Here is a 27459-nt window from a genome sequence, read left to right as displayed (position 1 = left end):
ATTATTTTTAGGTGCAATACTGCAAAAAGAAAAGCGCGTAAAAGAAAAATCAAAAGAAACAGAATGAAACGTGAGCAAAAATTAGGTAAACTAAAGCGCAACATACTGCGATGATAAACAATCTTTAATTCATCTTGAAGCCGTGTTTGTTGATGAGCTCCCAACGAGATAAAGCCTCCATAGAAGTGCAGAAATAAAAACACAAAAAGAATCTGTGTTCCTGAGTCGTCCCTTTGCTTCTCTGTGGTCCGTCTGTCTATGTATCTGTGTCTCAGAATGAATGCCTCGAAAGCGGCGTCCAATCCCACTGTTGGGGAGCACAGATGCACATTCAGTCCTGTGTTCTCTGCAGTCTTAATAGTGTTAACCCGTCAGCTGTCCCCACACTGAGGACACAAGCGTCTCCAGTGTTTTCGCCACTAAGCCGGATTTTCACTCTTTCTCGCTGAGCAATTAGCCAACACAACTTCCACTTTTCATCTCTTCAGCAGAAAACCATCATCCGCCTTATTTTTTGAACTTTCCGTGCTTCTAATAGCGGGCGTTTAAAAATTGTACAAGGTAAAATCTTAAAGTTAGATTAAAAAATTATAACACTCTTAGCTAGTAAACAGAAGACAGTATTTAGGCAAGAATGTTTTAATAGTTTAACATGCCGAGTAATTTCAAGCTTATGGTGCTTAATCACCATTTTCTGGAACCTAAATTTAACTATGCTTGCCCTTGGGTACCAAAATTATCAAAGTATCAATGCATGAGCCTCGTATTCAAGTAAATATTGTCATATTTTAAGCATTTTGTCAGTTTTTTTTAACATGCAAACTTAGCCTGTCTCAAAGCAGGCCTTCAGGGGAACGACAAAGCACGTGAGCTAGTTTACGTCAACTTATTTTTGAGTTAAACAAAAGCAGTAATGAAACATGTGCAGTTACAATATTTAAATCATTATGTGATCATTTCCCATTTTTTCTGTTTGCACAAAACTTAAATGGTTCTCCTGATTTACATAGGTTTGAAATTCCCTTCAATATTTTTAAGGTGAGCAAACTCTGGACAGACGTCTTTGTGCTGTCATCATCTAAGCCAGTTACAGCCCACTGCACTCGTAGTGTCACACTTTGGGTCGTTTGGGTTTCATATTTCTCAAACCGAGGTCTGAAAAATTGTCATCCCACTGAGAACATTCTAGTTTTTTATCAGCGCTGCTGTGGAGGACTAGCATGTGATCCTTAGCCCTGAAGTTAAATGCGTGTTTTCTGCAGCACAGGATGAAAATCCTTGCGTACACTTTGCTTTGCCATCTGGTTTGCGTGACAAAAACTTTCTCTCTTTTCTTTTAAGGCACGCTGTGAACTTCCAGCCACTCTTCTTCCTCCCCCTTTTCCCAGTCTGCCTTGCTCTTTCTCCCTCCCACTGTACATCTTTCCCTTCCTTCTCCCTCGCCGCCTTTGTCTGCCACCTTCGTGTCTGACTTTGCCCTCCTCTTCGTCTTTCACACTCCCTTCCCGTCTCCATCCTTCTCTGTCCGTTCACATCGGGACGAGGGGCGCTGGGTGCCTGTGACAGTGCTCCTAATTAAGACGTAAAATTGTGGGCAGCAGGTTTCTGAAGGTTACACTGTCTATACTGCGGGAAGTGATAAAGAATGGAGTCACTGATGACATGTGACGTTTTCACCAGGGATGATGCAAACCGCTGCTAATGAAGCCAGAGCTATTGAGGAGGAAGCGATGGGGACAGGGGGTCTCTGTGTATCTGTGTGTGTGTGTGTGTGTCTGTGTGTGTGTGTGTGTGTGTGTGTGTAGGGGGGATATTAGCATGTGTGTGTTGATGTGTCTATGTGGCCTGTGGGATTTCAGGGGCAGTATATTTGAGCCAATTAGACAGGTCAAGTACGCGAATTGCTGCCCTGCACTTAGACTCATGCAGTGTATGATGGTCGTGCTGTATTCTGCAAATATAAGATCATTTCTATGGCTGGGTGACGAGAGATGCTGTCATTTACTGACTGTTAATTATCTGCATTCAGACTTGTTACCCAAAGACATTTGTAAAAAGTGTGTGTGTGTGTGCGATTGAGTGAGTGTGAAGCCTTTCATCAGCATCTTTGCACGTGTTCTAGAGGATTTGGGAGTTTAACCGCTCTATCTGACAATGTCTTAATAATTTAGAGTAATTGGAAACGTTTAGTCTCACTGTGTCTTTGATGCTGCAAGGATAACCTGATAATCTAAGTTTCTGTGTGAGAACTTCATGATGCCTTCTGCAGCATCTGCGTTCACCCATTCTCCTGCATATCAGGTGATACACTATAAGAAGTGTCCTGTAACTACAGTTCATGCTATTTGTTTGAATGCTTGAATTTTAAATGTTTTTTGGCTCCTTAAAGCTGCTTTGTGCTGTTGACACGGCGACCTAATCTGGAAATAAGTTTGATCTGATGGTTGTTCAAATATTTTCGAGATATTAAATATTTGGAGTAAAATCATGGTGGGAAAAACTGAAGAATTTCTTCAAGTGAAATTATATTATTATTAATTTATTCTTCAGGAGTAGAGGTCAGATGTTTTTCTCCAAGATGTCACACTGACTTACATAAAGCAGGCAAAGGCCACGCATCATAAGACGGTCACAAGTGCAGTGGAAACACTAACTGCACTTGTGATTTTTACCTCGTGTCTTTCATATAAAATCCCAAAGTTTCTATGCTGACTTTTAGTTTTTGTAATAGCTCTATGAAGCACTTCTCTTCTTCTTTCTTTGTAACCTAACGATATCTGCTGGAGTCGTGCAACTTGTAACGTAGAATTAAAAATTGTGTGTCTGTGTGTGTGTGTGTTTTATATTTAGAATATAGTATTTGTCTTTCAAAAACTTTCTTTTTTATATAAAGAAACGGCTTTGAGAAAGAAAATAAATGAGTGAATAAGTTGCTAAAAAAAAAGACCTGGTCAAGCGTGCTGTGCTGACTTTCTTTTCTTGAGTTATTCACACTGGGTGCTACAAGTACATTTCCCTTAAAAAGTATTGAGCTTCTATTTCTAAAAGTCCTAATTAAAGAGGTTTGCTTCTTGACTTCTGAGCCCATGCATTGCACTGGCACCAGTATGGAGAAATGTTGAAATGATGGCAAATTACACTAATTAAGATTTAAAGTGCCTGTCAGTGTTCAGTGCAGTCATGTATAGATGTAAGAAGAACTGAAATAAAGCACGAGCTGGAAGAATATTTGCATCTTCTGTCTGCCCAGACAGACACACCTGTGGTCTTTGCACATTCAAATTTGGGTTATTTATTGAGGATAAATTCATAAATGATGTAGTGCTTAAGAAGAAATTGTTCAGTCCATTTGTTTCAAATAGACCAGTTTAGACACAATCTATGAAATAAAGATGAGATGATGCTATAGCCAAACACATTTCCATCCAGATGCTACGTCAGTGTCAGATCCCATCGCCGCCGTGTCGAGGGTCTGCTGGCACGCAGTCAAGGCCGAAGCATCTGCGGCGGATGTATGAAACCTGCACGCTGTAAAATATAAAAACTGAAGCTCAAGTCAAGCTTCATCGTCCAACAGCTACGCGCAAGTGAAACTGAACTGAAAGCGAATGCATAAAACATGACAGCTGGCGTTTTCCTTCAAACGAAATAATCTTGACACACTATGTTGAAAAGCGCATAATAAAAGACTACAGAATGAGGCGCCGCTGATTAGCATGCATGTCGCCCTAACAGTACAGCTTGACTCCCCAAAAAACTTGGATACGTGCAGCGACATGCTCTCGGCCAGTTAGCGTAACATCATATGTGGGTCCTCCTGGTGAAATGTCCTCTCGAGACTCGCAGTATGCACATAGTAATGAACTGCATGGCCACCAAACTCGCCATTAGGAAAACGGCGGCGATATTAGCCTTTTTAATGCCACGCAATGGAGAGCGGACCCGCTCGCCGTTGAATAATTACACTTAAGACTGAGTGTGTTTGAGATCGGGCTGCAGGCAACTGCGAATGTCTGTAGTCTCCAGCATATGCAAATAAATTACCATAATGCAGATCGTGCTCAGAGTTTTGCTCATGGCAGCAGCAGAAGTTGAAACGAGTGTTGACCAACTGCCTGGAAACCCGATTAATTAAACTGTGCAATCAGTGTTACTGCAGAGATTTAAATCGTGAAAAGAGCAGCGACAGAAACTTGATTTTCACATGTGGAGCTTCACATTTGAAGATTTGGAGTCTCTGACTAGAGGCCGACTCAGATTCTTAGCTAATATTGTTCTGATGGATGTTTCGGCGTCGATCTTTTTCAACAAATATCTGTTTTTCTTTCAGTGAGTCACCCCAGTCTGTAAACTAAACTAGTGATAAAAATGAATTCATATTTTTTCTAATTTATCAACTAATTGTTTCTGCAATAAAAGGATTGAATCATCACTGCTGAAGTAAAACAAGGAGGACGAATGACTAACATGACATGACCAGTATTTATCTGACAGGAATCCCTGGCAGCTGTGTGACAAAACTATTTTCTTTTAGGTGCAAGGGAAGACGTTTTGTGATATTGTTGTTGGCACTATGAAACTGAGAACATATTTCAAAATATCTGATCACCTTAGGCACTACACTGCTGGAAAACGTGGCTTAACGCCTCCATTTCTTCTTCTCCTGAACCATAAGCAGTCATGAATTTACAGTAATCATTAAATGTATTTAAGAGTCAGCTATTTAAATTTCAACTGTTGAATGGAACAAACTTAATACCTCAAAGTCATACGAACATCAGTCGTTTTGAAAGGGTTCCAATCTCGTTATCAGCTGATGTAAGAAGTGCTGACAGAAATGTGAGAGGAGAATCTGATTCAGCTCTTAACTCAAACTCAGACCTGGAAAACGTCATTCATGCACTTTTTTATCTGCTGCATCCCTCCTTTCCTTTCTGACTGTATTATATATGTTTGTCTGACCTCTTTGTAAACTCTGTGTTAAAGACGTTGTGTACACTATGAGATTTACATGTTTCAAACAAATACTATGTGCAGCGCTCGCCTGCTTGTGACGGTTAATAGAAACATACAGTTGGACTGCTGGATGTCAGTGTACATGTGGTACAGTTTTCTCGCCGCCGCCTCTAAGCTGCTAAATCTCAAACACGACCGCGGTGCCGCAACTCGACAATCCTCACGAATTCATTGGTGTGAGCATCTGAGCCCAATGTGAACTCTAGCCCAAATGTGACACGCTGGCTCTGGCCATATGCGAGCTTTTCACCCCTCCTCTCTGTGCTCATACTGGTGTTGTGAGTGCACGAGTCACGACTGTTGGCTGTGGCAACACTCTGACTCACATAACCCCTCATAAAAGATCGGGCCAAGCTCTCAGCCCAGGCCAAGCCAGGCCGTCTCTGCATAAGACTGTAATTGATTTGATGGACTGTGTGCCGTTCACACCCCTTCCCCAAACAAACAGTCCGCCCAAGATTTGTCTCCATTGAGACAAAGAGGCAGTGCCCGCCCTCCTCTTGCACAGAAACACTCTGCGACCGCCGGAGAAGGCAGCGCAGGCCTGCCAAACTTGCTAATTTCACTCCTGTGCCTCAGGGAAGGTTTTAGTGTGCTGTGCAAGGATTCATCATATTGCAAATCAAGGCTCCCGCCCATTGTTATACCAACTCCCAGGTCACCCAGAGTTGACACAGGTTTGCAGGCAATTTCTTGCCAGCATGGCGAACACTGCTCACATAGGACAGTTGTGAGAACTGTAGCTGCCTTTGAGAGTTCTTGAACAATCTAGGTTTCTTTAAGTGTAACACGCTCCAATCCATGCAAGTACAGCGCGGCCTTTTTCTTTAAAGAAACTCCTCTTGACTTTGCATTACTCAGCATAGTTTTGTCTCAAAGCGTGAGGAGTAACTTTCCAGTGAACTCTTGGCCTCTATAAAAATGTGCCTCTTTCACCAAATGTGCTTGAACAAGCAGAAATTACAAAAGTAATGTTTTTATAACTGAAGCAAAAACTTGATTGAACGTTTTATTGTCTGGATGTACAGAGCTTGAAACACCAAAGGGTGATTTATGTATGTGTTTGCTGATCTCCTGTTCACGATTTTGGAGTGTAAGCTCTGAGAACATGGTAAAGGTCAAGGGCCTGTTGTCACTCCAAAGGCAGCGAGGTGACTCAGTCGCAGTCAGGCTGAAGTTACAAAGGCGCTGTATTCCTGAGAAGATGGCAGGCTAGTGTGTTCGGACAGTGACCCTGCTGAGCAGAGGATGATGACTAAAATAGACTTACTGGAGAAAAAGTGGGGTTGTTTTAATGAAAAAGAGTTGATTTATTCAGTTTTCTCCTCTTTAAAATCTTTGGTAAAAGCCAAGTGGAACATAGTATGACTAAAACAGATAAATCTGTCATGTTCTCCTGACATTGAACTGTTTGCATTGGGACTTGAGCTCAAACAACAGTAGAGTTTTTGCCCCCTTGTGAAGAATGGTTGACTTACTAAAGAGTCATTTGTTGTTGTGTGTCAGCAGAACTTTATGGAGACCTGAAGTTAAGTGATGACGATAACAACAAACTTACTGATGTTTACGTAGTTGTTGAGCAACATTAAGCGTAACACTATGTTTGCCTTGAACGTGCTGGATAACTTGTTAACCTGACTGAACTACTCACCACTACAGTCCAAAAAAGATTGTTATTGCCGTCTGAATGTTGGGATGTGCCTGCATGAAGCAAGGAGAGCAATAGTGACAACAAATACAACATTAAGTAGGTGAGAAACAACATGGGGGAAAAGAAGGAGCTGGGGTGGAGGTGGGTTGCAAAGTGGTTTGCAGATGTGCAGGAATGTTTGGAAGGCTAAAGCCAGTTGAATGTTTTGAGGGCTTATCAGATGTCAAAGTCAGGGTTTGCAGCTGAGCTTGACTTTGTATCTCCACTATTGTTTTGTTTTCATATATAAGATATTTTGCATTCTTTATTTTATAGGGATAATATTTGAAAGCAGTCAGAGGAGTAGTATATAAAAGATAGAGGATTTGTTTTAAATTGATACATTGTGTTCAAACATGCATGTATTAGGACTAACAATGACACTATAGTAAAATAGATACTGTAACATTATTAACATCCACACAGTGTATCTCAGTATGGTGTATACCTAAACTGTTACATAGACAAGCATTAACAATCAGGTGTGTATATGAGGCCAACTCGGGCTTCATTCATCAAGTGTCAGCATTAATTTGGACTAAAAATTTGTATTATTGTGATATTATTTTGGAAAAGATGATAAACTAACATGCAAAAAACACAGTGAAGCCAAATCACATCCACTTGAATGTTGCTCACAAAATAAAAACTTGTTTATAGCTTTCCTCATATATATTTCTTCGTCTTTGTGTGTGGGTTGCTGCTTGTGTCTTCTGTGCTTAGGACATGTTAACCCAGCTCTCACAGTTTGTAGCCCATGTTCAAAAGCAAGAAAGACAGAAAGAAAGAAAAGCACACAAACACCTCCCTGTAGTCAATGTAGCTTCAGGCTCCTTCTCACGCTGTTATATTTCCAGCATCACTGGCCGATGATCGCATTATTTACTGCTTGTATTAACATGCGGCTTGATAAGCATATTTTCCTCAGTAGAGCTAACAAGATGCTTTATCGCCGAGCCTTTCCGCCCGCCGTAGCAGGCTGCGGCCACCCGCTCGTATTTCCACCCTGTGGTAGTTTACAGCCTCGTAAATAACAACTTTTCTCCAGTCGAGATTTAAAGCTGGAGTTTTTGCCGTAAAATCAGATTTAACTTTGAGCGTGAAGACAGATTTTGGCTGTGATTTATACACACAGAAGCTTTGGTGTAAATCAGCCGCAAGCTCTGCTAAATAAGCAGAACAACTTTGGAATATATACAACACAACAGCACAGAGTTCAAAGTCAAAATGACAAAAAGGGAAGAAGAAAAAACGAACCGGCCTCTGCCTTTGAGTTTCAGTGAAGCCGATGGTTTAAGGTAACATTCTTAAACTTTAGAAAAATCAGGTGTATGTTAACTGTTAAAATTGCATATTTTTTGCAATATAAGTAAAAAAGATATTGTTTAGGAGAAAAAACTGTGCTGTTGTGATTATTAGCACACAAAATAATCCAGAAGAAAGCTTTAAATACCACGAATGACTAATTGAGTGTGGAGGAAGGAACTTTTCTGTCTGTCAGCGTCCAACAATAACAAGGCAGCTACAGATGTTCACGTCCTGGCAAAGATGAAATAAACCACAGTTGTCAGAGAAACTAATAATAACTAATTCATCAGCCCACAACGCAATTATCTCCTTTGTGTCTGTGATTAGACACAATTTGCCATTAATGCTTTTGTTTTACCTTTTTTGTAATTGTAGTTAATCATGTCAGCAGCGCGAACGCTGCATCGCACGTCTTTGGCAGTTCACGCCGGCACGTCGTTAGCTGCAAATCTGCATCTTTAATTTGTTGATTAACTCTTAAAAGAGGAACGAGGGGCTGTGATCTCGCTCTCGCTAATTGCGTCTGAAGGATCAATGATTCAGTAATGATACAAATATGAGAGCTTCTTTTCTTTAGATTTGGGAAATCGTTTTTTTTTTTTTAAAGAATCGGCAGGAAAAAAAATATGAATATTCATAGCAAATTAAATCCAGCGGAACTGTTAAAAGTGTCACATTCAAGGATAACACCAAGAAAAGTGAAACAAGTAGAAATAAGTATTTAGGATTTTAGGTCAACCTAGACCGGCCCTCCCTCTCACCTGTCAACCGGGCAAAAAGCCAAACCCGTTTCCTCCTGCATTAGTCTCATCAGGGACTTTAATGTGTGGCACCCTGTAGGAGGGGACCCGCCCTGGCATGTGCACAAACACACACACACATACACACACACACACACATATATATATAAACACACCGCCCCATCTTGACAGCTCACTCCAATTACTGGCCCTCGCTGTCGCATGGCCTGCATCTCCACTCAGAGCAGATCGCATGTGACCCCGTCCAGCATGCCGCTGGTGGAGGGGGAAGAGGGGGACCCACGCAGGGAACAGGAGCACACACACACACACACACACACACACACACACACACACACTAAAAGGACACTTTCCAAAAATCAAGGCCAATCAAAGAGTTTCATTTCAAACTGAGCTCTTCAGCACTTGAAAATATATCTGCCTCCTCTGACGAACACGACTGGCATCGAAGTAAGAGCACATTGCTGCTAGTGAGTCATCTTAAGACCTTTGTTTACAAATAGGTTGTGAAGATTGAATCATCTGTGTTTTTCAAATATTGACAGATTCATTTGAGGCAACAAAGTTTGGCCAAAATGGATATTTGCAATATTTGTATAAAAAGAACCTTTAAGACTAAAAAAAGGAAGTAGTATGTCGGTGGTTTCCTGAAGATGTCCTGTTACTACGTGACGCGTTAATTATGTAAATAATTGGCGTTAATGTTACAAAGAAAACTGGAAACCGAAGAGCTGAAATCTAATGTCAAATTCTTAAACATAGCATTGAAAAAATAGAAAACATGTAATAGTTCAAAGACACATTTATCCTCTTTTGACTTTTTTCAGTGCTTTTAGTAGTTTTTCTTAACTTGATTCTCATCCCCACATTCTTTATTTCTTTGTCCTATTTTGAATGTTACAGATCCATAAATGATGAAGATAGCATTTGAGGTCACATTTGCGGCAACATTTCAAATATACCAACGAAAAAAATGCATTTTTCACTTGTGCAAACAGACTCGCGCTGCAGAGCTGCTGAGTGACTGATGAGCATTTACACGTCTGTGAATATCATCAGTGCATTTCTTATTGTCCTGTGGAAGTTTTCTTTCCTTGAGGAGGGGCACGTGTTATTCTCCCACATTTAGCTGGAGGATGCACTGATATTAAAATATGTTTGACTTGATGACGACTGCAGAAATGACTTTCTGTTCATGTTGTAACGCCAGAATCGCACCAGCTGACTCAGAGCGATTGTTGTCACCTCACTGCCGTCTGTAACTTTGAAATATTTTGCATTGTAAGTCCAGCATGCACGGTGTTTAGTTATCCCCCAGCGTTGTGTCGTCTGCAAAAGCCTGTTTGTTTGCTACCTTGCTTCACATTTTTGCAGTGTGGTGATGTGTCCTCGAGCAGAAACACTGACATGTCCAGCAGCTACACGAATCCTATTTGTCCATAATTTAATTATCGGTGCCTTTGTTTACTTTAAATGTCTAACGACCCTCAAGTTTAAGCAGCAGCGAGGTTTGTTCCTCTGAGCGTCACACGCACAAATATTCCGCACGCTTTAAGTTCTAAAAGATGCTTGTTGATGATGGCCGAGAGACATGATGTGAGCTTATGTTTTTAGTGCAGTTCCGAGTGTTTGTGGCGTCTCTCCTGGCCTCTCTGTGAGGACAGTTGTGGTGATGACGCATAATTTGAAAGTACAGATGAGCCCACTGGCTCTCTGTGGACACTGATACACTGTGGCACCCAGAAGAAAAATTAACAAATGCCCCCCTTCTTTATTTTTGGTTTGGCGTCCTTACTCAGAAGCGTTGCACATGTTATCTGAGCGCGTTGCACTGTAGATCTGAGCTTTTGGGACACTAAACAGCTGACTGTCCGCTGCAGAACTGGCTCCTTTTTGTTTTATTTGTTTTTGCAGAATTCCGGTGCTGCTAGTTCGCATGTTTTTACCTGAAGTGTGCAACAGCTTAATACCTTTTTTGGAATTTTAGGACAGATTGGATATATTTATTGTGCCCTACTTGCACCAGAGAAACTTTTTCTATGTATGTCAGTAGTTTTATAATGTCGTTCTATAATTTTCTAGTTCCAAGCTGCCCACTTATCCGCTTTTTTACTCCTATTTGAAAGCCGCTTGCATTTTTAGAAACCACACAGACGGCTGAAAAAAGCTCAAACATAAAGTATCATGACCGCTTGGAAGTATTTAAACTTTTATCAAAAGTACACGGCGCTCCAAACAGGTTTTTGGGAGCCATTTAGCACCAGCAAAAGCTGTGACTAGTTCTTCCTACAAGCATCTGTTTAGCACTACTAGCTAAATAAGAGACATAGCAGTGTTTTTCTGAATGCATTACACAACAAATGTTAAAATTGTGCAGTATGTGGGCATCACGTGGAAACGCAGGGAAAGATTTTGTCAACGAGGAAAAAAAGAAAGAAGCCTAAATGCGAGTCTGACGCCTCACGGGTCTCGGAACAGGCTATCGGCTGGCTCGCACGTTGTACAAAAGTACCATTGTACCAGGAGAAGGTGCAGTCTATAAAGCGGCTCTTCCTTGGCACAGAGTGTTTCAGTCTGTCCATTAGCTGTATACCCAGTTGTCGGACTGGAGTGGGTTGACTTGGATGAGGCCTGTCTAAATCGCTTCAGCACATATCAGCCCAGGAACAATCTCTCCTCTGTCTGATCCTCTTGGCACCACTCCACGCTGATCCTCCCACGGTCTCTCTCTCTTATGATTATTTTATCATTTTAAATTCTTTATGTCGCATTGCCGTGGCACCGGCCCCGCTAGAGCAGAGTGACGCGTTGGCCATACAGTACATTCACACTACAGTTATTTGGACGGCGCTCCGGTGTGGCTCTGTCCCGGTCCCTCGGTTGGATTCTGCTCGTCCATTAGTGCCATCTGTGCCTTCATGCGCCGTCTGTGAGGGCCCCGTTGACGCCAAAACGATTGGCATTTCTCTGGAACAACCAGAGGGACGGTGCCCAGAGCTTTTAGCTGCCAATGATGTGCACTTATTCTGACAAAACCAGAGAGGATGGGGGTGAGTGGAAGCAAGCAGGAGGCCTGGGCAGGAAACAGCTGCACCTACAGTACTGCTGCTTCCGGAGATATTGTTTATCTCTGCAGCGAGAAACGCACGATGCAGAGGCTGTTGCAGGACGTGCATGTTAGACATTTAGCTGGTGCTTTACTGAGCACGATGATCAGCTGCGTGCTTGAACAGGTACAGGTACAGATTAGCGCCTGCTTACCAACAAGCTCGTCCTCATCATCAGGTGGTTAAACCTAATTTAACCGAGCACAGACCTCAAATGTTTGCCGACATGTATTTGTGCATTAAAATTACACCTTTTCTGCAGGAAACTGAGAGGTTGCCTTGCCTGCAGAGTAGTTTTTTAGCTTTATTTGCAAGTAAACCGATCACACATGCAAGAAGTTAGAAGTGAAAGAATGGCTGTTCCTCTTTTTTCTCACAGACTTCTTGGAGATTTTGATGTAGAGTTGTTCATAGTTTTTCTGCCAAGTCAGGTAAAAAAGGAGCTACGAAAAGCCGAGATTATCCCAGCAGCATAGACCCAGTAATAGATACATCTGTGTGCTAAATATCAGGCTTCAAAGTGTTCATTTGATGTGTGTGCAGAAAAAATTAGGCTTGAAAGTTGTGATAACCGAAGGGGGGGATACACGTCCTTGCCGTTGAAGTAATCTATAATACAAAATGAAGACGTGGACTGTGAGAGACAGTAGAAGCAGTAGCGTGGGATGTGCATGAGAGTGGAGATAATGATCGTGTACGAGGCATGAAAACAAAACCAAAGAAGTGAAGAAAAACTAAGAGGGCGAGCACACAGCAGCCAGGCGGGAGAGGAGTGAGATAGAAAGATGCAAGTGTGCCAGCAACAGTTGTATTGTCTGGAAACACTGGGCGAGGAAGGGGCTGGGGTCTTCACAGCGTAAACGCATCTGTTTTATCGCCTCCGGGTCGCGGCACAGGGCGGAAAACAGAGGAAAATAAAGACTAGTGTGTAACTGAGACGTGCAAAAGCGCGACTGCTGTGAGTTTGATGCACAGAGAAGAAACATTAACAAAAAAATCTACAATCTAGATTCTTGTTAATGTTAAATGAATCAGTTCTTAACTATAACAGCTCTCAGATTTCTGTAGATCTGATCTTTTGACTTTGGCCGCTGACTTGCTGTAATGGTTAGAAAACGAACTCTGCTGCAAGATCCTCCCGATCTGATCGACACAGTTTTCAAAGTTGCAGCAGAAACGTAAAAAAAGAAGCAGCCCAAATAACTCGACCTTTTTCTTTTCTGCCTTCAGATTTTCTTTTCCGCTGAAATATTCTCCTGTCTGCAAGAAACGGGAGCCAGCAATGCTCTGACAGTCTGCAGACCATATGCTGCTGCCTGTTAGCGTAACTTTTTTACTGCAAGCTGTCGCTCACTCCCTCTCTGCTCCCAGGGTCAGTCAAGTAGCCATCAGAGCCCGATTTCCCATCATGCACCGCTTTATTCACAGAGAAGCAAAGCGGCGTCGCAGTTTGAAAACCCATGAAATATAAATATAGTGTAGAGAATTCAACTTTATCGTCACGCAATTTCAACTGCAAATCCTAGTTACTGAATTATTAAAGATGTCTGAATGTATATATCAGTACTACACAGACCTGGATATTTATATTTAATTCCAGCACAGTCGCTGTGGTGCACCCGTGTCTTCGTTGTGCGTGTACAATGACAATAAAGGGCTATTCTGTTCTATTCATTCTATTCTATGCTAATGTATTAGGGGGCTTGGACAGTGACTCTCTGGAGGTGTCTTGCATTAGAACAGCAGTGGATATTTCAGGTTGGGATCATTGTCATGTTTCTGGAGACAACATCTTAGGAGCTTCTTTTATTGTCTTGCTGAGGGAGGCTGCAGCCATTGGGGAGTGCCCCAGGTTTCTCAGCAGAGCTCTGTATAATCAGTGTGATGATGAACAGAATTAACAGAAGGTGTCAGTGATATTTAAACGGTGGCCAATTAGTGTATTTAAAGATTCACAGAATATGTTCTCAGTTATTTGGAGATTCTGGGCGGAGCCTTTCTGTGTGCATGTTCTCTTCTTTTTTCCGGGGACTCCAGCTTCCTCCCACAGTCCAAAGGCATGCAGTTAGTGGGGTTAGGTTAATTGGTAGCACTAAATTGCCCATATATGTGAATGTGAACCTGTTCAGGGTGGTACCTGCCTCATGCCCTATGGTAGCTGGGATAGGCTCCGGCACCCCCACGACCCTCATAAGGACAAGAGAAGAGAATGAATGGAACAGATATCACAGCAGACGTGGTGCAGTCTACAGTCTCCTTGGGACTAAAGTTAACATATCGAGGGATGTGCAGTTTCTGCACTTTTGGTTTGCAATAGGTTATTTTCTGGTGTGAATTAGACTCCTTGGACTTTGTGCTAACATTTAATCCTTTCTACTGATTCCTTGTTGAAAATGTATTTCAGGAAGTGTTTTCTATGCAAAACCTTGGTACAAACAAATATTGATCCATTAAAGTAAATTGCAGCATATGCAGGACTTCTAGCCTCAGCTAATTTTCAGACTTGACATGGTTAGGTTTTTAAAACGCAGTATTGTTGGACAGAGATGTGGAACCAGCAGTAAACAAAGTATAAGGCGGAAACAATGACTTTGATATTTTATTGATGTGTGTCTCAAATTTTCGCTGAGGGTCCCATATATGACCGGTTCATCAAGAATTTGTACACCACTTTTGATATTTGGATATATTCAGAGTTTAACACCCAGCATCAGTGTTGGATCTTTTACTGAAAGGAAGCAAATTCCAGCGGCCAGCTTAGTCCAGAGAACGGATGTTGTTACAGGAGCACACGATCCAGTCTGTGCTTTATCTGTCTGCATACTTTTGACCATGCAGGTGCACGTTTTTGGTAGTGACACAGAAGCTTAATGAGTATCGAAGTGCGTGTAGTATTGTGGCTCACTGCACTATAGTGTTTGCATATACGCACAGCTCCTAAGGCCATTAAGTAAGAACGGAAACTCTTTCCTGTTTTGGAACTTTCCTCCTGAAAGTCGTACTTTTTTGCCAGCTTCTTCTGAGCTATCTGCTGAACGTCACAGCAGTACTGAAGGGAGTTACTGTTTTTTCCTCCAATGTACCTTATGTGCTTGTGTAATCTTTATTCATCTCTTTACAATCAGTAGAAATGCCCGAGTTGTCAGCGAGCATCATGTATTTGGCCGAGTCTCAGGTGGCTCTGATTTCCCAGCAGGCCAGATGGCAGTGCTGTGTGGGCAGTGTATATGTGTGTGTCTGTCTTTGAGCATGTGTGTGTGTGGACGAGGGGCTGTGAGAAGAGGGCCAGCAGCCTCATGAAGGGAGGATTGCTCACACTCTGGCTCTGTCCTCTGTCCCCGTGCAGCTGTGCTTCTCCGTCCAACTTGAACTTTTAATTTGTTCAATATGTGGCAGAGGACACCGAGTAAAACAGAACACATGTCTGGTGGCTGAGGCTCGACAGGCAGGGACTCAAAGGGGAGGATGACACCGCGCGGAGTTGTTTTTTAACATGTCGAAGTCTGCTGCTTCCGGGAGATCGTGGATTTCATAAGGGAATAGTTCACACCTTTTTTTTAATCAAGCGTTTGCTTTCTTGTACTTGGGTTTGAACCAACGCTGCACAAATACACAAGGTGGCTGCGTGTTCTTAAAAGTCTCAAACATTTACTAATAAAAAACTTAAAAAGTATTAAATCGATTTGAGTTCACGTCACGTGGATATGTGTTCAAGTTTGTAGGAACGTCACCGTGTGAATTTCCAGCACACGGTGGTGTTAGTTAAAGTTTATATGGACTCTTCTGGTCTTTTTGTCTAATGGTAACAGTGGGATGCTTAATTCACGTAGCTTAAACATCTTAAAAATACAAAAATCTCATCCTGCAGGTCTCTGAGGCAAATTATATTTGCTCCTGCTTTAGACGCACTGATACAGTCTGATTCTGCATTATTGCCAGTTAATTTTTCCTGGTTTTTTTTATAACAAATAAATTGAAATTGTTATAAAACACAACAGATTAAATTGCACCTTTATTTCTCTTCAGATCGCTGCTGTCAGTGTGATTTAAAAAGTGGATGTTTACATTTTTTGTTGGGCTCACAGAAGTCTTAAATAAGGTTTAAGGAAAGAGCTTAAATTAAGTTAAATCAAGTTAATCCATAATGTAACTCAGGAAACAACAACATGGTCACATGGTATCGGATTTGTCTGTTTTTGGTGTTTTGTTTATGAAAACTCAGCAGATTACTAAAACTAAGCAGCTTATAGCTTAGTTCAGAAACCCTAAAGAATTGATTCCTTGATTTTTTTGAACATGGAAGGAAACTTTGCATTCATCTTTCATAAAATTTCTGTCCCTGAAGAACCTTCGTATTTATTAGTTAACAGGATACCCGGTGAATCCTCATCCGTTGGATGGTAGCATATATCCATCCCTGTACAGCATCTACTTAAAGTCAAAGTGTGAAGTGTAGCAGTCTCACGAAAGAATAAAAAATCACTGGTGTCTAATCCTTACTTCATATTATCTCATTCAAAACATATTGATATAAAGAGGAGCCGTGAATCAATCAGGAAAGTTATCAGTGTTTGTTATCGATATCTCTGACCCAGAGAGGGAACACGGACTCGGGACTAGATTGGTCATGACAGGAATATTAAAATAGTCATTGAATTAGTCTTAAAATGCTTATTTATCCTTGATCTCATCAGCACAGGATAGTGTGTAATGCACTGCAATGCAAAGGCAGTAAGGCCCTTTAATACAAGGGAGGAGGGGCAGGCAGTTCAAATGTGGTGCACTGATATTAGTTTCCTGCACAAACAGAACAAACATGAAAAATATGAAATGAAGTCCTGAGCAAACTAGACGTACTTGTTCATCCCAGAGACGTGCGGTTGATTTGTGGTGTGGTATCTGCTGAGGTGAGGAAAACAGCCTCCTGTGTTTGTTGCCATCTGAAAGTGATGTGATGGAGGTGACTAGGGATGGGTATCGAAAACCGGTTCTTGTTGAGAACCGGTTCCCACTGTTTCAATTCCTTGGAATCGTTTGCCACTTTTATAAACGATTCCCTTATCGATTCCAGTCGCCCCAAATGACGTCATCACGTTGAGTAGCGTCTTTTACCCAGTAGGAAACACGGCGCCTGAGCGGCACAAACGCTCAAAAGTTTGGTTACACTTTATGAGAAAGGATGACAACAGGGCAACGTGCAATACTTGCAAAGTAGAGATTTCATCAAAGGGAGGAAACACTACGAACATGCAAAAGCATTTGCTCAAAAAACACGCGATTGCTTTCAACGAATGTCGTGTTTTTGATCCGCTCCGGACTAGCGAAGCTCAACCCAGCAGCAGCGGTAGCGTTTCCACGTCCTCTCCCGTTAATACTGCAGGTAACTAATCAATTAGCATTGCATATTATGTTAGCGCGATTTACCTTATTACAAAACCTGCTATTACTGTGCGTTGCATTTAGATAACCATGATGAGAGAGACAGAGTCTGGCTCAGATGCTGGCAGTTCTCGCTGCAGTCTACCGGTAGCGTCTCCTTTCAGGCCAGGATAGACGAATGTCACCGAGCAGTGACTCAGTTTGTGGTCGAAGGCTTGCACCCATTTGCCACAGCAGATGCCCCCGATTTCACTTTGGTAAGTGAATGTGTTTAATTGTAGGCAGGACATTACTGGATATTCTTGTGTAATTGCTACAGAATAATTTATGTTAAACTTTGTTATTGCTACAGGAGAATATTTATTTTATTATTTTACATATACATTTTTTTTCCTGGGGTCCCTGTGACACCCCATTGAAGAGCCGTAGGCTGTGGCTCTCTTAAGATCTCACTGTTGGGTTTGTAAGGCCATGTTACTCCTAAATTTCTATCTTGTTCAAAGAGAAGATATAAAACACAGTTCTAAGCTAATCGACTTTAGTGTTCTCCTTTTTAAAAAAAAAGAATCGATAAGGAATCGAATCGTTAAACAGAATCGAAAATGGAATCGGAATCGTTAAAATCTTATCAATACCCATCCCTAGAGGTGACTGTGTCAAAGTAACATGTACGCGAAGTGTAGTTTTATTTTTCATCTCTCTGAGGCAGTGGCACGACTGTTGGACAGTCTCCTCACTTTTATTTTGATGGTTTAGTTCCTGATGACCACCTGTGGTACTTAACAAACACACTGTTAAATTCGCTGTCGTTGCTGTATTCAGACCCATGTAGACGTCTCTGATCTCTCGTCTCTCGGTCGGACAGACTTTAACTCCATCATCTTGAGCTGCAGAGCAGTAAAGAAACTTTTATCACCAGCTCCGGTCCAAGATGGTGGAGGTGGTGTCCGAAAACAGGATCAGGAAGTTACCGATCTGAGGAAGCTGATTGTTGCTTTGTTATTTATTGTTACAAAGGATTTATGATATTCTCTAAAAATGTATTTAAAGATTTTGGGTGCACATGCTACTGCTTCATATACAGCGAACATGTTTGGGACAAGTCTCTTATTTAGTGGTTTAAATTTTGCAGACGATCGATGGATACAATATTTCATAAGTGTCAGAAGCATTTGTCGCAGTCGTGTTGGACGTGTGATCTTTCTCATTGTTAGGGTCACTACTCTGACATATGATGTGTGCATCATGAAAAACCGCGGCCTGACCTCGTGCCACACGTGGTCACTGTAAGAGAAATGCAACATGCATAACTGTACGCGAGTACTTTGCAGTATGAATTTGCTGCTCAGCTTACCGTATTTTCACGACCATAAGACTCACCGTACTAAAAGGCGCAGTCTCAGTTATGTGTGCCATTACTGTATTTAACACACACATAAGGCGCACCTGATTATAGGGCGCATACAAGTATGCGTGTTTAAAAATAAAGCGGGAGCAAAACTGAGTTAGGTACTCACATTTTTATTACCGGTAATTGTCATCAATCAAACCCATCGAAGTCCTCATCCTCTGTGTCTGAATTGAACAGCTGCGCTAAATCTCCATCAAACATCCCGGAATGACAGCAAGCTCACAGTTCATTTGTTTCACTAGTTTTTTCACATCGGCTGTGAGATGGGCACGCATAGAGTCACAGATCAACAGCGATGGTGATGCGTGGAAAAAAAAACACCTGGTCTCCTTACATACACCTCCCTCAGCCACTCTTTCATCATTTCCTCATCCATCCAGCCCTTTTCATTTGCCTTAATGATGATTTCTGCTGGAAACTTCTCTTTAGGCAAAGTCTTTCTCTTAAAAATCACCATAGGCGGCAGTTTCTGTCCATTAGCATGGCAGCCAAGCACAACAGTGAAAGAAGACTTTTCGTGCCCCGTTGTGCGTATCACTACCGTGCTGGTCCCCTTCTTCTCCACAGTGTGACTCACCGGGATGTCAAAAGTGAGCGGGACCTCGTCCATGTTTGTGATGTGGCTGGGCTGGATGTTTTTGTCGCCGATGTGTTTGCTGCAGTAGGAGCGGAAGATGGCCAGCTTTTCATTACCGGTATAATCCGCTGGAAGTTGCTGCGCTACCGTAGTCCTGGTCCGGATGGAAAAATGGCACCGTTTCATAAAACGAAAGCACCAAGACGGACCTCCTCGGAAATGTTCAATTTTCATTTCTTCTGCTAGTGAAACTGCTTTTAGCCGAATGGTGACCGTCGAAACGCTTCTCCCGCTCGTTCTTTGCTCGATGATCCACCGCTCGAGTCTTTCCTCCAACTCGGGCCACCTCGCCTTATGTCCGCGGAAACTCAGCTGCGTCTTCTTGACCTGCCGGAGCTTGTTTTCCAGCTTCCTCCACTTGCGAACCATCGATTCATTAATCTTAAATTCTCTCGCGGCTGCTCGATTTCCATGTTCCTCCACGTAGCTGATGGCCTTCAGTTTAAACTGTGCTTCATAAGCGTGTCTCTTTGCCATTTTCAGGGTTGTTAAAACAACGATGTCCTGCATAATGCACATACCTGTTCTTCTATACAGGTATGTGCGATTGTCCCAGTATATACGATCAACGCCCACACTTCACCCTTTAGCGTTCTCATGGTGTTCTCTACTACGTCCTCCTTACAACACACAGGGGCACTGCACTATAGGGCGCGCCGCACTTTTTAAAGAAAATCTAAGACTTTTATGTGCGCCTTATAGTTGCAAAAATACGGTATTAACATTTTGTCTCAACCAGAGACGAGTGTTGGAATAATGAGTGATGAGTGTTGCTGTTGGATTAAGTAAGCCCTAGATTAACTAAGCTACTGTATACGCTGCAAAGCCCTAATGTGGAAAAAAAGTCTCTGTTCTGGTAATAAAATCTTTCAAAGCCTGTAGCTTATCACTGCAAAATAAGCATCTTGCAACTGGATTACAACTCTCATGCTTGCAAGTGTTTTCACACTACAGTCCAGATGGGAGATTCGTTCTGTAACCTAAATGGATTCTTCTTTTCGTGCATCTCCTTTTTTTTGGTTTCTGATATTGTAAATGTGACAAACTATACAATCAATTAATACACCAAGCCAATACAAACATTTGGAAAGCAGCTAAATCTCCATCAGCTGTGTTTATTTCCAGCAATCTCCCAAAAACGCCGAAGGAAAAACATTTCAAACTTGTTCTGACAAACCCAAGTTTTTCTTTAGCTCATAAATCATTGATGGTTTACAAGTTATTTGCTTAATTAGTGCAAGAAAGTCTGGAATGCATGCTCAGGTTTGTGTTATTCCAGCCAACAGGGGGACCCAGAAAGTTGTCACGGTGTAAGTCCACCCTTGTTGCGCGTGTCCCAAAACCCTGCACATTCAGGAAAGTATTCAGCAGTGAACGGAAAATAATATTTTCCGCTTCTTTAGTGAAATGAAAGCCGGGTCCGCAGCTGTGCCAGCTTACTAAAAGCATTTCATGCACAAACATTTCAAACGCTTCAGACTCCAGGTTCATCTGTGTTCATGTCAACAGCAGACACAGTTCACTCTAAATAAGTTCGCGAGGACCCGAGTGATTGTGTGCAGATATTGCTTTTAAATAGAAAGTTGACTCTGGAAACAGTTGCAGTGCACACACACACACACACACACACACACAAGTTATGAAAGCCGGTTTGCTAAAGCCAAAGCTTTCTGAGGTCATGTGACATTTCTTGAAGAGTTTACACAACCTCAAGTCATCCCCTCTCCAAGTTGATGTCAGTAGTCAATGCATATACACATGCAAACATACAGTATACAAATGCAGTAAATGAAAACACTGAAATAATAAAAAAGTAGACAGGGACACCTTAAATATTGCAGTTTCATATTACTGAAAGGCACCGAGATGTAAAACAGGAGTGCTGTGAAGTTTAAACCTCACGCAGACATGTGGCAGCCAATCTGTGGTTCGAATTTGTTGTGAAAATGCACGACTCGAGCACAAAAAGAAGGAAAAGTACTGCTCCTTAAATTCCCTGTTAGTTCACTGAAGCTTTGCTGGTTATGATTTGCAGGCTCGTTTAATAGCAAGAAAAAAAAATCTCGCAGAGTTTAGTCGCCACTAACAGTTTGCAGAGTCTCACAACCTCGTGCAGCAGAGATCTCCAAAGAGTTGTGGGGGACTCGAGCTGCTCAGGGTGTGAACGCTGCGAGAGATGAGAGTCAAAATCACACATGCAAACACGCGCACACCAATTCACTTCTGGAGCTGTGCCTCAAGTAACGAGCCGACAGTCCAAGTGACAAACATGTTGTCTGAGGACTGGACGAACGTGGACCTCTGCGGCTCCTCTCCGCACGCCGCGAAGGCCTCCTAACACGGCTGCGGCGTAGGTGGCGACGGCCCCGATCAGATTATTATTCCTTCCACTTTGGAAGTTTTTGTTCTCGTGCTGAGAGTCTCGCAGAACAAAACTGTGAGTAAATGGTGCGTAAATCCTGTGATTTTTATGGTGTTTTACCTCTACGGTACGTTAAAAATTATCACAACCTTAAAGCGTTTATTTTGTTTATTTAATATATTTATTAATTTATTGCAAGCTGTTTCCATTAGTTTCAATTGAAAGCCAGCGGGGGGTGTCTGTAATGAACCTTATTAATCTCAGTCTTCATTTGGATTTGATGACCCTCTCTGACCCACTCCCCCCTCCTCTCGTCTCTCCACCTCCCCGTCTGACTAATCCGACCGTCCATCCGCGGTCACGCTGCCGTCCGTCTGATGAGCCTTCACCGACGCTCCGTGCTGACATATTCAGACTATTGTTCTGCCGCTGCGGGTGGCACAGGTGGGCCTCCGTCTCTCCAACATGGCCCAGTTACAATGCAGCGCTCCCTGCCAAGTCAGGCCCCGTTCATCCGGGAACAGGGGAACTGGAATGGGTTTGACCGTATTGTGCTGCACCTGCTTCGCCCTCGCACCATATCCCCCTGCTTCGCCTGCCATTCTGCCACTGCAGAGAACGCTTCTTCCCTCGCAAGCCCCCGCAACGTAAAACCCGTAAAATCCACTGAACTTAGCCGCTCTGATGGCCGCGGCCAAAACAGCATCTGATGTGCCTTATTTGTTGACTGTGTGAGATTAGTTGCAGAGGGTACACGTCGAGGGGCTTATCATGCAGAGATGGAGCAAAGCCCCCACCCCTCCACCAAACACCCACCAGCCTTGCCAAATAATGAGAAATGGAAGAATCTCCAGCTTGTCTAAAGCCCTTGTCACAGTCGGTCCGTGCACACTTCTGCTCCCGAGCCAGACTGTAGAGCAGATACTGTAAGAGCTCCGGGACCAGAGGAGCTGGCTGCTGAGCTCCACATTCAGCAGGCAGCTCGGGAGCCAAAGTCCTGGTCATTTTTGTCCGCCGTGCCTCAATAGGAAGCATCCACCTGGACGGCGTTAGGCCTGCATGTGAAAGAATGTGCTTTTGTTTCCACAGAAGGAGAAAGAAGCAGCTGTAGCGCTCGAACATGTGCACGTGTCACCGTGTCGGTACAAATGCAGCGCAGGAAATGAATCGGGGCCTTTCAGATGAAATCTTCAAAGCGTTTCAGCTGCCTCTGTGTTGAAAAGCAGAAATAAAATGTTCATCTACTCTTTGCTGCTGTGAGTCAGTGAGCTGCTCTTCCTGCAGAGCAATGCAGCCGTGCAGAAATCCTGATTTTATGAACCCTGCCAGCCGCAGTACCTGTTCATGAGTTTTGCAGGACTTGCATAAAAAGCAGGCTGGTTTTTTTTCTTCTTCTTTAAGCTCATAAATCCCATAAAGGTTTGATTTAGGGATTAATTTCCAGAAAAAATCAAATGTATAGAACTCAATCGATCATGTTAACGATGGGATTACAGAAACTTTCCACACAGGCAGCCCAGGAGCGCCCTCGACCTCAGAAAGTTAAGGGTCCAAACTGTACTCTTGTTATTCTTGAATGTGTGAATTGACCATTCGCCAAACCTAAACGCCAAAAACTCCATGCAGAAGATCAGGAGATGTTTACATGCTGGATTTTCCTGTTTACTCTCCTCTTGTGCAGTTGGTCTGTGGCCTGTGACCTCTTGGCCTGTGTTTGAACCAGATCTCTCGCCTCCCAGAGGGCGCCAGCTTTGCGTAATAAAGAATCAGTGAAATTACAGAACAACCCAGTAAAACAATGAGTGAAAGACAAATTCCACAGCTAGCATCAGTGAATGAAGTGTAGCTGAGCACCTGGATGATGCTGGAGTCAGGCTAAAGGAAACACAGAGAGAGAGAGAGAGAGAGAGGAGGCTCACGCAGGCAGAGATGTGAGGATGGAGGCTGACGGGCTGCTGGGGATTCGCTGTGCGAGAGCTCCCTCTTGGTGCCAGTCAGCCTACTGTTAGTGAGCAGGGCGCTGCTGCACAGAGAGGCTCAGGCAAAGCTACAAACACACAAGATAAAACAAAGCACAGGGACGACTGAGATCTCTTTTATTTTGAGCTTACTTTATTTTTAAAGCACTGCTGCAGGGTCACCAGTTGATTCTTCGTTTGATTGAAGCTGAGACAAAGATTTCAGCTCGGTGTAGATTTTGTTTCATTTGATTTATTCTGAATATCCATCCCGGTGTGTTTACACGCGCTCTGTGTGTGTTTATGAAAATCTTCTTCAGTTTGGTTTTTTGTTTTGTTTTTTTTGTGCGTGGGGAAGGGGATTGTTTTGTGAGACCTATATCAGTATTTTGTAATATAATCGCAATATTGATTGATTTGTTTTGCTGTCTGAATTATACTTTTCTTTTTACCAATTTAAAGAATATATAATATGTATAGAAATATCTCCCACAGGAATACATGTTTTCAAATTCTGCAAATTCTAAATCAAATGCAAATCATTTTATTTAATATTAAGACATTTTAAAAAAAAATGTGTAATTTGCTTGAAAAACTGCAGTAAAATGCAAAGTGGACGTTTATTACTAAAGTTTTAATCCTCTCGGTGTGTGTGTGTGTCATTTTCAGGGCCGGTGTGTTAATTTCAGCCGTGTGCAGCACGCGTAAAACAGAAGAAGAAGAACTACTGTGTGAAAACCAGCATGTGCTGATTGCTGTGGACAAGAGAAGAATTTCAGGTTGTTCTCAAAGACGTGTAGCCCTGCAGCTAAAACCACTATCTGTTCGCTCTGCTTCACTTTGTGCACAAAGTTTCCCCCTCTGGTTCTTTTTCCTCTCTGCAGTTTTAAAAATCACACAAGGGGAGAACGATAGTGCTCTAATTTTCATTTATTAAGTTATTTACTAGATTTTCCTCAAACCAAATCTTTTTATTTAATAAAAAAAGGCCAAAGCAGGAATGCAGCGTGCCCCAGAACTTAGCACTCAGACACGGTTAGCTTTTCATGCGCACCAAAGGCTTAACATATTCTGACCATATTGCAGCTTCTGTGAAAAACCTCATTTCGTGGACACAGACAGAAGCTATCTTTAAAAAAAAAAAGAAAAAAACATGGAGGAAGGGGCTGTTTGCCTTTGGCGTGGAAGTCGGAATAATCCCAGCGGGCCTCGCAAGTGCAGAAGTCCACTGCCTTTTGGCAATGTCTCATCACGACTCCTCTCCAACTTCGGCTGTGCTGGATGCCTGGCGGCTGCCCTTTGACTGGCTTATCTTGTCATTTTAACACTGAGAAGTGCACACGCATGACAAATTGTAGACAGGATGCCCCAAGGTATTGGAAGGCACCAAGACTTTGCCCTTTAGTTTTTTGTTTTTTTTTAATACACCTTCCTTTCATTATGCACTCGGGACAAGGAAATTAATAGAGCGTTATTCGACCGCAGGACAGCCTCCTGACCGGGGTGATCTCCAGCTAGGTTTGAGGGATTGATGCCTTTAAGACCTTGACATGGCGCTTGGTGTTTTTTGCCCCTGTTTTCAGTTCAGTCTGCTCCCTGCTCAGTAAGGCGTAGCACATCACAAACCATAAACAGGCCTATCAGTTAAGAGTTTTAAGATATAGATGCGGCTGCCTCGACACTGCCCGACTCTCCGTCTCAATTCTCCGAGGGCTCCCGAGCTGCGTCGCAACTCGCTAGTTCGCTCAGCAGCGGAATATCAAAGTTTAATTAAAATAATTAAAGGCAACAGCAAGCAGCAGCCTGTGAAGACCTGGCTGTCTGTTTTTTATGCCTTTTGACATTGAATGACCTATTACTGCGTTATTCACAGGAAAAAGAGGACACGGCGCCACGGTGACGGTGCACCGCGTCCAAAACGTAAACCCAAAGCAGCGGATGCGATGGACGGATAAGTATTGTTCATTTCCAGAAATTATTTCGTCCCCCTCCCCTTCCTCCGCCCCAACCCAAAAAGGAAGGGATATGTACTTAAATATATTGTGGATTTCTCAAGCGCGCTGTCACGACGCCAATCCCAAATGATGTTAGTGTGAGCGGAAACACTGTGGGGGAGGAAAGGGGGCAGCAGCTGAAGAAAAAGGCTCGAATGATCCAGTCACTTTGGATACCGTACTTCAGACGCAAAATGGATATTCGAGTCGAAACCTGACAAAGCGTGCCGGCTTTGACGGGAAGCGGTATAGACAATGACCAGTGGCTGGGTCAGTGGGATGTCTCTGTGCAAGCAGGGAAGCTTATCAAATGACACTAAAAATAAGTTCAACAACCATCAAGTTTGAGGGGGAACGGGCGAGCGTCTCGCATTCGGTGGGCACGAGGGTGCGTGAGACGGGCGGCGAGCAGCACGCCGGACTAATTATTCCTTTGTTTCTCCGTCCCGATCGGAGGGACATAAATAATTCCGAATCGAATCCTCGGGGTGCGCTGGTATTTATGTTCGACTTAAACGCTTTTAGCCTCTTGCATAATTTTGCAGGCTGACATTTAATAGGCTCATCAGCTCTGGACTTGCAGGGGATGGAGAAATTTTAGCACTTAGATCTTGTCTTCTTTATGTAGCGACCGAGAGCACGGGAATATTATTAACCCAAACTAATGAGATATTTACATAGCAGTCACAACACAACTCATCCTGCTTACAGCATGTCACAAGTCACCGCTGCGTCCCCTCCCCACACCACATACGCCGTTGTTGTACATTTAGAGGTAACAAATCAAATTTGCTTGTACCTCTCTGTAAATTAATGCTTTTTTTTTTAATAAATGCAAGTATTTTTGTACTTTTTTTAAAACATCTTTACAACAACTTTAAACTTCACATTTTGATTTTTGTCCACTTTTAACAAATTCCGGCTTCGGTTCGATATGCATGCACAACTTTCTGTATCGGCTCATTTCATGTGCAGAATTGTAAATTATCATTTTAATATCTTCAAGTCTTTTTTTTATATTCACGTAGAACCTTAAAGACCAAGTTCGACTCGCATTCGTGTGAGCCGCTGCATCTTCTTTTGTTTTTAAAGCTTTTCTGAGTTTTACACTGTTTTTATTTTTAATCTGATTTTTTTCTGTCACTGTTGTACACTCTGCAGTCTGTTGTATCAAATATACATTCAACAAAAAAGTGAACAGTGTTTTTGTGTGTGTGTGTGTGTGTGTTTTTTCTTCCTCTTTCTCTCTTTTTAACACATGTGTGCTGGTAGGGGTGGTCATGCTAAAGGCTATCTTTAATTGGGCCCTTACAGATTTATAGGGCCCGACAGGGAACATGATTATACAGAGTGTGTGTGGACAGAGTGGACAGTGTGCAGCCTCTCCCCCTGTGAAGTCAGTCACCGGAGGCACACACACACACACACACACACACACACACACAAAATCCCTTCAAGGTCTTCAACGCCCCAAAAATGAGGTCTTCCATTTAGTAAAAAATATGCGCTCATACACCTTCTGCTTTATCCACATTTGCATGCTGTGACAAGATGCCAGCTGAGGTGTGTGTATGTGTGTGTACGGGTCAGTTTGTGTGTGTGTGTGTGTGTAGGCTGTATATACAATAACCCCAACGCCATGTTGAGGAAGGATTTGTTGTGTCATGAAAACACTTTTTTTCTTAGTTTAGATGCTTCACTCATGAGTGTTGTTCAACAAAATCTGATTTTGAATGTCCTTTCTGGTATTTTAAACATCGAGAAATAATCTTGTGCAGTCCACGAGTCAGTTTTGAAGTATAGTAAAGATGTTACTTATTCATAAAACTGAAATTG

The 27459-nt window shown here is 42.6% G+C and overlaps 1 protein-coding gene across 2 annotated transcripts in view; it reads left to right on the top strand.

Annotated features, from left to right (window-relative positions):
• antxr2a (ANTXR cell adhesion molecule 2a) overlaps window positions 1-26821 on the top strand; it is an 83729-nt gene extending 56908 nt beyond the window's left edge. For both annotated transcript variants that reach the window (XM_085476393.1, XM_085476394.1), the window contains one exon: window positions 24299-26821. In XM_085476393.1, the coding sequence (XP_085332519.1) occupies window positions 24299-24337 (39 nt within the window). In that variant the 3' untranslated portion in view covers window positions 24338-26821. The remainder of the gene's footprint in view (window positions 1-24298) is intronic.
• Window positions 26822-27459: the final 638 nt, after the last annotated feature.

The sequence above is a fragment of the Copadichromis virginalis genome, linkage group LG12, assembly GCF_057382275.1.
Source record: "Copadichromis virginalis isolate Kocher_CV1m ecotype Utaka linkage group LG12, C_Virginalis_male_GT1.1, whole genome shotgun sequence".
In the NCBI taxonomy this organism is placed as follows: domain Eukaryota; kingdom Metazoa; phylum Chordata; class Actinopteri; order Cichliformes; family Cichlidae; genus Copadichromis; species Copadichromis virginalis.
Note: the sequence above shows the minus strand (reverse complement) of the source record. Positions and strands in the feature narration are given on the sequence as shown.